The 11866-nt window shown below is 52.2% G+C and overlaps 1 protein-coding gene and 1 long non-coding RNA gene across 2 annotated transcripts; both read right to left on the bottom strand.

Annotated features, from left to right (window-relative positions):
• Positions 1–5142: 5142 nt before the first annotated feature.
• INHBB (inhibin subunit beta B) lies at positions 5143–8780 on the bottom strand. Its single transcript, XM_015868841.3, has 2 exons — positions 8374–8780; positions 5143–6074 (listed from the first exon to the last, which is right to left on the bottom strand). The coding sequence occupies exons 1-2, from the start codon at positions 8774–8776 to the stop codon at positions 5299–5301; spliced, it is 1179 nt and encodes a 392-aa protein (XP_015724327.1). The 5' UTR covers positions 8777–8780; the 3' UTR covers positions 5143–5298.
• Positions 8781–9809: 1029 nt separating this feature from the next.
• LOC146760075 (uncharacterized) lies at positions 9810–10722 on the bottom strand. Its single transcript, XR_014948293.1, has 2 exons — positions 10485–10722; positions 9810–10133 (listed from the first exon to the last, which is right to left on the bottom strand). It is a non-coding gene; the product is annotated as an uncharacterized LOC146760075 (long non-coding RNA).
• Positions 10723–11866: the final 1144 nt, after the last annotated feature.

Here is an 11866-nt window from a genome sequence, read left to right as displayed (position 1 = left end):
AGATTAAAAACCCAATATCTATGATGAAGGCTGCACGCTGCCTGCTCAGAGAAGATCCACTGATGTGAACCAGAAGTTCCTTGCATGTGGTCAGGCCCTAAATTTGATACTGGAATTTAAAAACAAATTAAGATTCCCATGCAATATTGACTTTATTTATTTTTTTTTTTTCCTAAAAGATTTTACAGCATGGAATGCTATATGCAGTGGTTACATGAGTCCAAGTAATTGTACCAATTATATAATTTGATATAATTGCACTAATTACATAAACACATAATAATGAAATATAAGTTATTCCAAGAGCTAAACTGGAAGAACATTAAAGAACTTAAATCTGCTCCCACTTATTCTAGTACAAATCAGAAACAATTCTCCTGAAATCAATGAAGTTGCTCAAATAAAACTGGCCCCTCACATCATAAGAAGCCAGGTAAATTCCGCTTTTGGTTCAGGGGTGCAGGCTGTGCAAGCAAATGAAAGCTATTGGGATATTCCGTACCGAAGCAGATTGCTAATTCCTGGCCAAATTCCAGCGTGTGCAGGGAGAGTCTCTCTGAGCTTATGACCAGGTGAGTTGTATCAGTGGCTTTTGCTAAATCTTTTAGCTTCTAATTCTAAAGCAAGCAGGGATTTGCTTAGAAATAACAGAGAATGAGCTGGACCTGAGTAGGATTTCAAGAAAACCAGGTTGCAGTGTGTCCTTAGATACATTGTTGCTAGCCTGAATTAAATCTGCAGACATTAAGGGAGTTCGAGCAGACTGGCATCAGTACTAACAGAAACAGGCTTTCCTCTTAGACAAAAATTTATATTCCCAATCCACTTTGCATAACGCTTTTCAACGCCTCACAGTAGAAACCACTCCAAACTAAAATCCTTATTAAGAAGGATTCATTCAGTGAGGGGTTTCCCCCTTTTCCCGTGGCAGGGGGGAATGCAACAATTAACTTCATCTGCTGGCTGCATCTCTCATAAGTAGCGAAGCAAAGGATGTGAGACCTGGCAATTTTGCAGCAGGTGTCTGTGATGTATGCAGAGTTAATCTGCTGAGTGATCTGTTGCACCACGTCGTGACAGTCACCCCCGTTCACACAACCCTCAGTAACACCAGTGGGAGTTCCAGGCAGCAGCACAGGCGGTTTGCCTGTGCTAGAATACTTTAAAGGGTGGAGATTTTCCATCTCCAGAGGTTGATTCCACTGCACAAAGGAGTGAGGTGACTTAGCATTTATGGGTCAAACTCAAAGCCTGTAAGAGACAAGCAATTCGGCTTATTGGGATGACTCTGGACCTGACCCAAACGGGTCATTTTAGGTACAGTACCTCATGCAGCATAAGGCAAGGAATCTGGATGCTCAGTTTTACAAAGCTAAGAACAAGAGGCAGGAAAATAGAAACCCCAGATTTCAAAAAAATCTGTTTGGGCATCTCCTTTTTCAGCCTGCCTAAATTCAGAAAGGCAGCTGCAAAAAGTGCAGTACCTGCAGCCCTGCAAAACACTAAGGAGAGCCTTGTCACATTCACGAGAAAGAAAGCCCAAACTGTCCCAGATTGCTGCCTTCCCCTCCTTCAAATTAAGAGTTTTACAATTTTATTCCATTTTAGCCTTACAAATCTTTGTGCTGGAAGCACCTTGCTCCTGCTCTGTGCTCAAAGCCGTGGGTAACTCCACACCTCTCCAAACCCAGAGCATGTTCCATCCAGATCTATTTTATGTTACACATAAAACAAAAGTATTTGAGAACTTGGAAAAAACTCTTTCCTGGCAAGGTGATACCTCTGACACCATAATTATTTGTGATCTTTGTATTTCCATTTCTGCCCCATGAATGGCAGATCCATAGCTTCAAACAGAGATGCGGGGACATCAAGGGAAGAGCGCTGTGATTCTTTTTACCAAGCAAAGGGGTTTTGTTTGACAGCTTCTGTGAGACTGTTCAGGATCCCAGGCTTGGCTGTGGTTTTTCTGTGGGATGCAGAGCACAGCCCGCACCCCATCCCCACCCCAGCCAGCCCCATTTTGCTGCCATTTGGGCTGCCCAAAGCTCCCCAGGGCAGCAGGTCCCCGTCTCACCCCAAGACAACCTGCTCTTCTCGTGACAGAGCACATGAGTCCCTGTGCCCGGCACAGGGCCTGGGTTCAGCCCAGAAACCAACCACCTTCCATTGGGAATGAGGTCTCAGCAAGCCCTGCCTGCAGGGCCCTGCACTTTGACTGAAGACATTTCTTAATATATCCCATTTCTACCAGCGCTGCCCACTCTGATTTACCAAGACTGTGTCATTTGAGGTTAAACATGCCTTCAGACTGTAGGCATGTGTACATCCAACTGATTTCACGGGGAATTTGCCATAGAGCCACGTCGCCCCACTGCCACAAAACGGAGCAGGAGAAATGGCTCTGACAAGACGTGTGCAGGGAGCAGTGGCAAAAAAAAGCAAGGAAATGTTGAAAAAATTGGGCCCGAGGACAAAGTTTTGTGCAGCAAGTTGTCGGTATGGCCACAGCAAGTTGCTTATAAAGGTCTTCCAAAGCAAAGTGGCCTAGCCCCCAAGCCTGGCTTGGGGAGGGGATGGGCAGAGTTGTGCTTGAATTGGAATTGTAACCAGAACCTGTCATTAGACACACAAACTTGCTTCTTCGACACTTCCCAGGTCTCGGGGTCAGAGCTAACATTTGCTAAGTCAACAGAAGTCCTTCTGTCAGCATTAGCTGGCGTTTGGTCAGGCCTCCGGCAGGAAGGGGCTGTCTGTGGAGATCAGCGAAATCAATATCTGAATATATGTGCAGCTGACATGGATTCCTGTGAGTGTCTGTCAACATTTTTTGTTTAAGTTAGTAAATAGGACGTGTTTTACTCCAAAAACATCTCCTGGCTGGCAGTGAATTTGAGAAACAAAAGTTGATCAGCGTTAGCATTGGCCTGTTTTTTCCTAGAAGTGCTTTTCCCCTTATTTCTCACTTCTGGTAAGTGCCGTGCTGGGGAGTGACCCAGGCAAGAAGTCACATTCCTACACAGCAGGTGAACCAGGAACTCACTCCCAGCACCCGGCAGGTATGCGGAACGCGGCCCTGCCCGCACCCCACGGACCCACATCGGTGCATGCAGCAAGGAGTGGATGCTTGCAGGTACAGATGGCCATGAAACAAGAGCATGGCACTTCAGGATGGAAGCTGAGCTCTCAGACACAGCTTTCTGCAGTGCCTAATACATGCACATCCTGATGTGATAGTTCACCGCCTGCACTCAGCCCCAAAAGCGACTGCGTTTCTCCAGATGTTGCACCAAAATTAAACAATAATATATATACAAAAAAAAAGCATATCCAGTTTTCCATCTTTTTTATTTATTTAAACTGTACACAAATGTAAAATACTTCAACAGCAAATCTAAGTGAAAATTGTTTGGTTTAAATTATTATGGAACAGAACCTAAAAGGAACTTTATTAAATAAACATAAAAATTGGATTTAAAGGATGCACATCTTGTAATGTATTCTACAATAGTAATTTTTTTTTTTTCACTCTACGTTCCATGTGCGTATGGTATAGAAAAGACACTGAATAGAACAAACAGAATCCATTTTGTACCCTGAAACAATTGGTAGGCCTCGTGAGGGATTGCTCAGCATGACTACATGATATATGATGGCTTTGCCATCTCATAAAAATTATAACTAATATGTTGGCCTCTTTGGTTCCAAAATTTTATGTATAATACATTTAACTGTATTCATTTTTTGCTGCTATAAAAATAACATTTTTTTTTTCAAATGGCAGTTTTTTGACTAATCATGCAACTAAATCAGTGCAAACATTAAAAGCAATCATTCGCTTTAAAAAAGAAGCAAAAGATTTAATTTCAAGTATAAAAAAATATAAAAAAGTCATATCATAAGTCCAGTTTTGTCTAGTATGGGTCAACACTTTAAATTGCATAGCTCATGCGGCACCTGTTTACCTAGATAGTGAGCAAAGATAAGTGCACTATCAAGTACCACTTTTCAAGGCATTGAAATTTGCAAGTGCTATTATACGTGCATTCAAGCAGTTTGCAAGTGCTATGCTGTATCATTATTTTCTGATCTTTATGGCCATTCTTGACACCTCCCGGTAAGGAAATTGAAAGCACTCTCCTCTCTCCTCCTTTCCAAGACTTGTTAAAGTGTTCCTCGCCTGTTACTAAATGCACTGCATTTTTCAGAACGTCTCCACCATCTCCACCGCTGTCGCTCCTCTGCAGGGTTCATTGGTTTAGCCGTGGTAGTGGCTGCTTGTTTGCTCGCTCCCCACACGACAGCTCCTCACCGAGTCCCCTGCCGAAGAACAGAGATTGCAGCTCTGACTCTTTGCTCCCGGAACAGTGAGAGATGCTCACGGTCAACACAGTCCAGATACGGTGTCAGACCCCCTTCTTGAAGACACAAACAGGTACAGCCATCCGCAGGTTGCTAGCGGTCAGTTACAGCATCAGACCCCACAACAGTCCGACGTCAGAAACAGCAGCTGCGTACGTGTCTGTCTTCTCTCTCTCAGATGTTACCGAAGTAGAAGTGCTTACTGGAAGTGCTGTAGGAAGATATGGGTTTCTGTGATGCTTATATTTAGATAACTTTAAATTAAGAGGAAGTGATCACCTACAAAGGCAGGTGTCCTGCAGCTTCCCACTAGACCTAAGAGGTGACAGTCGACTTTTTTTTCTTTCTTTTTTTTTTTTTCTTTTTTTTTTTTTTTTTCTTTTCTCTCTAAGTTTGGTCATTTCGACACCTGCGTGCAAGAATACGTTGTGCTCTCGCAGTCTGTGCTTTTGCCTGAGCAAAGGGAGCTCATTTCGGTCTGGCTTTGCTGGCAGGTGGGGATACAGCTGCGCAGCCGTCCACTTGTACTGGCAGGCATGTAGGTACATCGTCACTGGTCACTGCCTTCCCGTGCTCATGTCCCTTTCCCAAGCTGCCTCGTGTCTGTGTTGTGTGTCTGTGTGTGCACGAGCGCGTGGTTGTGTGTGCGCACGGTGTGTGTGTGTGCGTGTGTGTGTGTGTGTCTTTAAGATATCTCATAGCATTAACTTATAAGTGGTAGGATATATAAGTGTCCAAGATCCACAAACTGCCACTGTCCTGACACCAAAGTGAAATTACTTCTTTTTTTTCTTTTTTTTTTTTTTTTCATCAAACTTTTCCACAGTGACTTTTCAACACTGATGCCTGGATACACAGTGAAACTTCCTCCAACACCATCTCGTACGGGAATGTTCTCTCTCTTTCTCTCCCCCCCAAAAAAAAACACACCTCAAATCAAGCACAACCACATTCTTCCACAATCATATTGGGAACGTCCCTTTTCACAATGTTGTATTCATCATCAAAGTACAGCATTGACATTGTGCTAAGTTTGGTTGGAATGCAACAGGAGTTCACGGTGCCCGGGTTCAGCCCCCGCATTCGGTACTGATTCACGACGGCGGTGTGAAAGGAGGAAGCCGACCCCGGGACGCCAGCCAAGTAGGCCGGGCAGCTCCCTTCACAGTAATTCCCATAGTAACCTGATGGTGCTATGATCCAGTCATTCCACCCAATGAGTCTAAAGTCAATGTAAAACTGTTGCCTGCAACATAGATTGGTCCTGCCATCGCACTCCAGGCCTCTTTTCCGGATCCTGTGTTTGTTATCAGCGAGGCGGGCTTGCACCACTAAAAAAGGCCGGTGGGATTCCTCCCCGGGGTCCACATAAATTGGCAGCACTGAATACTCTTCACAGCCCTCACATTGAACATCCAAGTTCAGTCTCCTTTCTCCTCTCTCAAACAGAGCCTGGATCGCCTCTGTCATGGGAAAAGTGTGCCAACCACTTCTTTTGAGATCGACTTTCTTTTCAACCACATTCCACTTGTTGCTAGTGTCCGGGTCTTGGAAATAGACTTTGACTCTTACTTTTCGCCTGCTGCCTTTCTCTAAGACATATGGAAGCAGCTTCAAGTAAAGCCACAGGCTGGCTTGAACGACAAACAAGTTCTGGTTCCCTTCATTCGAGATGAAGAAATAGAGGCGGACTCTAGATGAGGCCAGATCGTCTGCAAGATAAGGAGAGATCAGCAAGATTAAGTCAAAAAGAAAACGTATCTTTTGTGCTGTTCTGGGTTCAGCGGCAACACCGGAAGACAGCTGACCGAAAGGGCGATGGGGCTGCATCAGCCAGAAGGCATGCACTGAATCTGAGAGTCCAAACTGCAATCGAAACAAACTGCCGGGCTGCAGCCGAATGGGTCGGATGCGGCCGCCAGCCGGGGCTCTCCCAACAACACTGGGTTTTTTGGCAGCCGGAGAGCTGCACAGACACCACAACAGCACCTTGAAAGGACCAGTGCTCGCACTGCCCTATCTTGCTGGTTTAAGAATAGTTTTAACTTTCAGCTCTCGGCCGATTCCCACAGCGAGTCCTTTCAGCAACCACTGAAACGTCAATGCCAAACCAGGGATTTTGTTTCTATTTTCACATACTCTCAGAGCCATTTAGCAGAGAAGATCCATGAGATAGGGGGAAAAATATTTCAATAACGTCCCTATGTGTCCTACAGATGAAGCGAAGCCCTCCTATCCTGGTACAATATCTGCCATTCACCATCCCAACCTCTGCCTTTCCCTTCGCAGCAATAACTCGCATAGATGCGACCAAACGAAGCAGTCGCTCTCCCTGCACCGACTGCTCTCCTCGATAACATCAGAATTACAGCAGTGACATTATCCCAGGAAACCAAATGTCACCAAATGTCTGACATAACCCCTTATTTGTAAACACAGGCGCTGCTGCATGCATTGCTGCAGCAACACCGGTGTCCCCGCTGCCGTTCTGCGCTGTTAAGTCCCAACCAAATCGGGCGTAGGTGATGAATGTGCCTTTGCAGCGGGGACAGTAATGCTGGTGCTCAAATCACAGCCTCGCAGTCGCTATTTAAATTACTGCCGGAGAGGCATTTTCTCATCTGTCCTTATCTGCTTGACTTCTTTCTGCACACAGCCCAGCGAAGATTTCTCTTCCTTCTGTTTTCCTACGAATCCCTGCAGTTTTTGTCAATGATTTTTTGCACAGTCAGTGTCTCCAATTGTTACCCTTAGATGCCTTCCCTCCTAATGCACCTGCAGGGCCCATTCCTCACCCTGCAATATTTGAGGGACAAGGAATTGTCACTGCATTTCTGTATGTCTTACATTGAGGCGATATTCAAAGTGTTCATTGAAAAGCAAGTGGAAGAAGCCCACCCCACACCTCCCACCAACAGCCCACCAACAAATAACGCCAATGCTGTATGCTGTGAAAACACCTTCTGCACACTAATAAATACACAACTTCTTCATGAACTGTGGTGACAGCGACAGAAAAAGAACAGGGCGGCATTGCTGCACCGATCCCCATCACTTGTGTTGCACGAGATTGTGTGCGCCCATCAATTTTGTATGTGAATATAACAAGCATATGTATAATGCAACAGATCCCATAGATACTGTAAATGTATATGCTTTGCTAAGTGGGAGGGTAGATAAAGAAGATGAGTAGGCAGCATCCAGGCTAGAAAGAGATTTATTTTGTGGACAAATGATCTATAGATGCCACAGAGTGATAGAGAGGCAGAGAAAAGAACCGAGTGAAAGAGCGATGAGGGCAAGGAGAGATGGGCAGATAGACAGCAGGCAGCAGTGCACAGAGCGCTGCAGATGTGCAAAGTTCACCGGCACAGCGGCCGCCCGGGTGAACTGCTGGGAAGCTCCGCAAAGGGACTCAGTGCCATGCAACCGCAGGGGATGCGCGGGATTGAGGCGGCCGGGACGGTGGGGATGGATGGCACAATCAGCACAGGGACAGATGGACAGAGGGGAGACAAACAGCAGCGGCAGGAGGCAGACAAGGCCAACGCCGTGAATGAAGGCTAAATACGTAGGGAACGAACGGACAGGGAGGGCAAGCAGACCTCAACAGAGGGATGCACGCTGCGGAGCAGAGGAATTAGAAGGGCATCAGCTGCGGTGAGGGATGCAAGGAACGGAGTGGGACAGGCGGAGGAGGAACAGAGGGATGCAGGGGACAGAGGCGAGCGGCTGGAAGGAGCGCTGCACGGAAACCCGCAGGGGGGACACGGCAAGGGGGCTGACGGGGCACAGCCGGGCACAGGGGTGCGGGACAGCGAGGGGCTGCGGGCCGGGGCGGAACGAGGAGAGGCTAAGGACGGGATGATGAGCCCAGCAGCCAAGGGCCCACAGCGGGCAAGGGACGGGCAGCAGGAGCAGGCAGGGGACAGGCAGGGGACAGGCAGCGGGGCTGCGGGACTCGGGGCAGGCAGGGCAGAGGGCAGCGGCTCGGGGCCGGGCGGCGCCCACCTGTCTCGGCGAAGCTGATGATCTCGGAGACGGGGTCGTGGGCCGGAGGCCCGGCGCTCGCCTGCCCGTCCAGGCTGGGGATCTCGACGCGGCCGTCCTCCCGCACCTTGCCGGCGTGCAGCTTGCGCAGCGCCGTGACCATGGCCGCCTTGGGCACGGCGTGCGTGATGTTCGGCCGGTCCCGCATCTGCAGCCGGCTCAGGATGTGCCTCTTCACCGCCTCCAGGAAATCCCCGTCCACCTTGCCCGGCTCCTCGGGCCGCCGGAAGCCGCAGGAGGTGCATGTGTCCTGCGGGGAGCCCCCGGCGGGAGCCGGCGGGGTCGGGGTGGCGGCGGCTCCCAGCAGCAGCAGCCCGCAGGCCAGCAGCGCGGCCAGCACCCCCCGGCGAGCCGCCCCGTCCATGGCGGAGGAGCGGGGGGCCGAGCTGGGGCCGGCCCGGAGCGCCGCAGGGAGCCCGTCTGCAGGCAGCGCCGCTCCGAGCGCTCCGCGGCGCGGAGGGGGCGGCGGCAGCCAAGCCGGGGGCCGCAACCGCTCCGCGCGGGGAGGGAGGGAGGGGGGCCCGGGGAAGCGGCGTGTGCCGCCGGGGAGGCGGAGGGGGGGAGGCCGCCCGCGCAGGCAACCGAAGTTGGGGAGGGAGGGAGAGAAAAGGGGGGGAGGGGGGGGCGGCGGGGCTGAGCGCACCGAGCGCCCGGCTCCGCGGGGGAGGGGGACGGCAGCAGGTGAGGGGGTGGCCGCGCAGCCCGGGGAAGGAGGGAGGGGGAGCGGGGCCGGAGGTGCGAGGGGAGCCGGGGAGCTGGGGGAGGCGGCGCCGCGCTGCCCCGGGGCCCCGCGGCGCTTCAGAGGGGCATCCCCGGGCGCCGCCGCTCGTGGTCCATCGCTCGCTTCGGCAGGGTCCGGGCGGGCCGCGGAGAGAGCTCTTTAGTCCGGCGTCATTGAGGGGGGTCAGGGAGATAACCGAAGCAGATTTATATACAATCCAATTTATAGCCTGGAAGGAGGAGGGGGGGTGGGGGGGAGAGATGCCACTTGTACCCCCCCGCCCACTCCGCCCCCGCAAGACAACAATCCACAGGCCGTGGGTGCGGGTCTCTGTGCCGCTCCGCTCGCTCCGCTCGCTCCTTCCTTCAGCGCCCGCCGCTTCCCGACGCGCCGCCAAAGTTGACGCGGAGCACCGCCGGGGCGGGGGCCGCGGGCGGCGGGTGAGCGGCCGACGGCTCCACGGTGCCGAGGCGTCTCCCCGCGACGGCGGGATCGGGAGATCCGCTCGGAGGCTCCGGAGGATGCGGCGGCGGCGGCGGCGATCCCCGCTCGGTTCCGCAGCGCTGCGCGGGGACTCAGCGCGGTGCCGGCGGTCCCGGGAGTGCTGCGCGGATCCACTCGGTCAGCCCGGCGCTGCGGCTCGCTGCCTCGCTCGCTCTTTTTAAACAATATCTCCTTTGTTGGTGGTTTGGGTTTTTATTATTATTATTATTATTATTATAAGTATGATTTTTTGTTGTTGTTGTTGTTGTTGCCGCCGCCGCTGCTCCAGTTAATCTGTCTCTCCCTCTCTCCCTCCTTCTCTCTCTCTCTCTCCGCGTCTGTTTGATCTCCGCTCACCGTGCGCCGGCTCCAACGCCGCGTTTTGTTTTGGTTTGGTTGGGGCTTTTTTTTAACGCGTCTGATGTTCCCTCGCGGCTCCGCAGTGGAAGGGCTCGGGGAAGCGGCTCGCTCCTCGCTCATCGGCCGCGCGTCTCCTCCTGCTCATTTCCCCCCCACCCTGCAAAATCACGACATTGTGGCACTTTCTACTGAAACTTTTATACAGGAGTTAAAACCACGTGGGAACTCCAACCTATAACAGAGCCGCCGTGGGTTCCTCACTATTTGGGAGATTAAGTTAAGTCTTTTGCCCCCCCGGGCTATTACAGTAACTTCCTTATGCGGAGCTATTAACTGCGCTGTTCCTTTAACTCCCCCCGTCCCTCCCGGTTCCCGCACACACCCACCGCACCGCATCGCGCCGCACGGGTCGACCCCGGCCGGGAGCTGGGTGCTCCCCCACCCCCCTTCCCCGGGTTGTTCCTTTGCCTTTTAAGCACTTGAAAGGAGAAGGCATTAGAAAGTTTACCGTCGGGTTGCTTTTGCGACGGGGCGGGTGTGAGCGTGCGTTTGGCTCGGCGGGGCGGGGGCTCGCTTCGCCGCGGGGCAGCGCGGTGCGGGGAGGGGAAGGGGACATAACGGGACCCCGATCTCTGCGACCGGGTTTCCCTTTGCGGGTAAGCCTCGAGGGCGAGGTAAAGGCTCCGCTTCCCATCCGGCAGCCTCGCAGCCAAGCCCGAGGGCGGGCGGGCCCCCAGCGGCCGGGGTGAGCCGGCCAGGTGCACGCAGCCTCCGCCCCGCCGAGCTGCGGGCGCACCCCGGGGCCGCGCGGTCCCGCACCGCCGCGGGCATGGCCGGGCCGACGGCGCCCCCGCGGGGCCGCGCTGGGAAGCGGCGGGGAGGGGGGCAGCGGGGAGCTGGGGTGATGGGGGGCAGTGCGGAGCCATCGTCCCCGCCGTGGAGCCCAGCATTACAGAGGGCAGCAGCGCGTTTTCAAGGAGACGCCGCTGTTTTTAGAAGGAAAATAAAACTTGGGCCGTGTGTGTGTGTGTGTGTGTGTGCGCTGCGCGGGCTGCTGTCAGCTGTCACTAATAGAAGCCACCCGGGGCATAAAGAGGGTCAGTGAGGGATCAGCTAAAGACAGACGTGCTATCCCCGTACCACCGCCGAGCTTTTCTCTGTCTCTGTATAGACACAAGTGCACCATCGCGTCGCGGTCCCGCTCTGATCACAGCGATTAATGTCAGGGCAGTGTAACGCACCTTACACCGCGGTAAGGGGCTCAGAATTAGCGGCTGCGTTTCGTGCCTCCTGCTAACAGGTTGTGAATGGAAAGCCCGGAATGTAAAAAAAGAAATAATGCTAAAAATCCAATCACTCGGACATCCTGTAAGCTAATAAGAGCACGTGAAGGCGGCAGGCTTAGTGCTTCACAGTAATTAATTTGACAGCAAAGAGCTAACAAGAAAACAACAGCAGAGCAGCAGTGAGTGGTGCATAGAGGTCACTGTCACACCAAAGCTGAGGGTAAACATGGCCATTTTGGTCCATCCCTGCTGCCTGCTGCTTTGCCTTTTTTCCTCCTCTTTCAACAAACTATGGGCATTTTGCTTATTGAGACTTTGGGAAGATGCATCTTCTCCAGCAGCTGCCAACAAACGAATGCACTGATTAACCTTTCCTTATTGACAGTGCATCCAGGGCTTGCTCTGAGGCTCCCTCCCAGAGCAATGAAGGCATCAGGGTTGGTTCTGTGCTTCACTCGGAGATCACAGCTCAGTGATGGAGCCGTAGCGCTCTGTTCTTTTTCAGCCCTCCTCAGCTCTCAGTTCTCTCCCCTGGGCACAGACCTGTTGCTGGCACGCCGCAGCTGAAGGAGCAGCATGGAGGTGGTAGCTTTGCACCCCCCGC

This window comes from Coturnix japonica, chromosome 7 (assembly GCF_054131305.1).
Source record: "Coturnix japonica strain WE chromosome 7, WE-NBRP24, whole genome shotgun sequence".
Lineage (NCBI taxonomy): Eukaryota > Metazoa > Chordata > Aves > Galliformes > Phasianidae > Coturnix > Coturnix japonica.
Note: the sequence above shows the minus strand (reverse complement) of the source record. Positions and strands in the feature narration are given on the sequence as shown.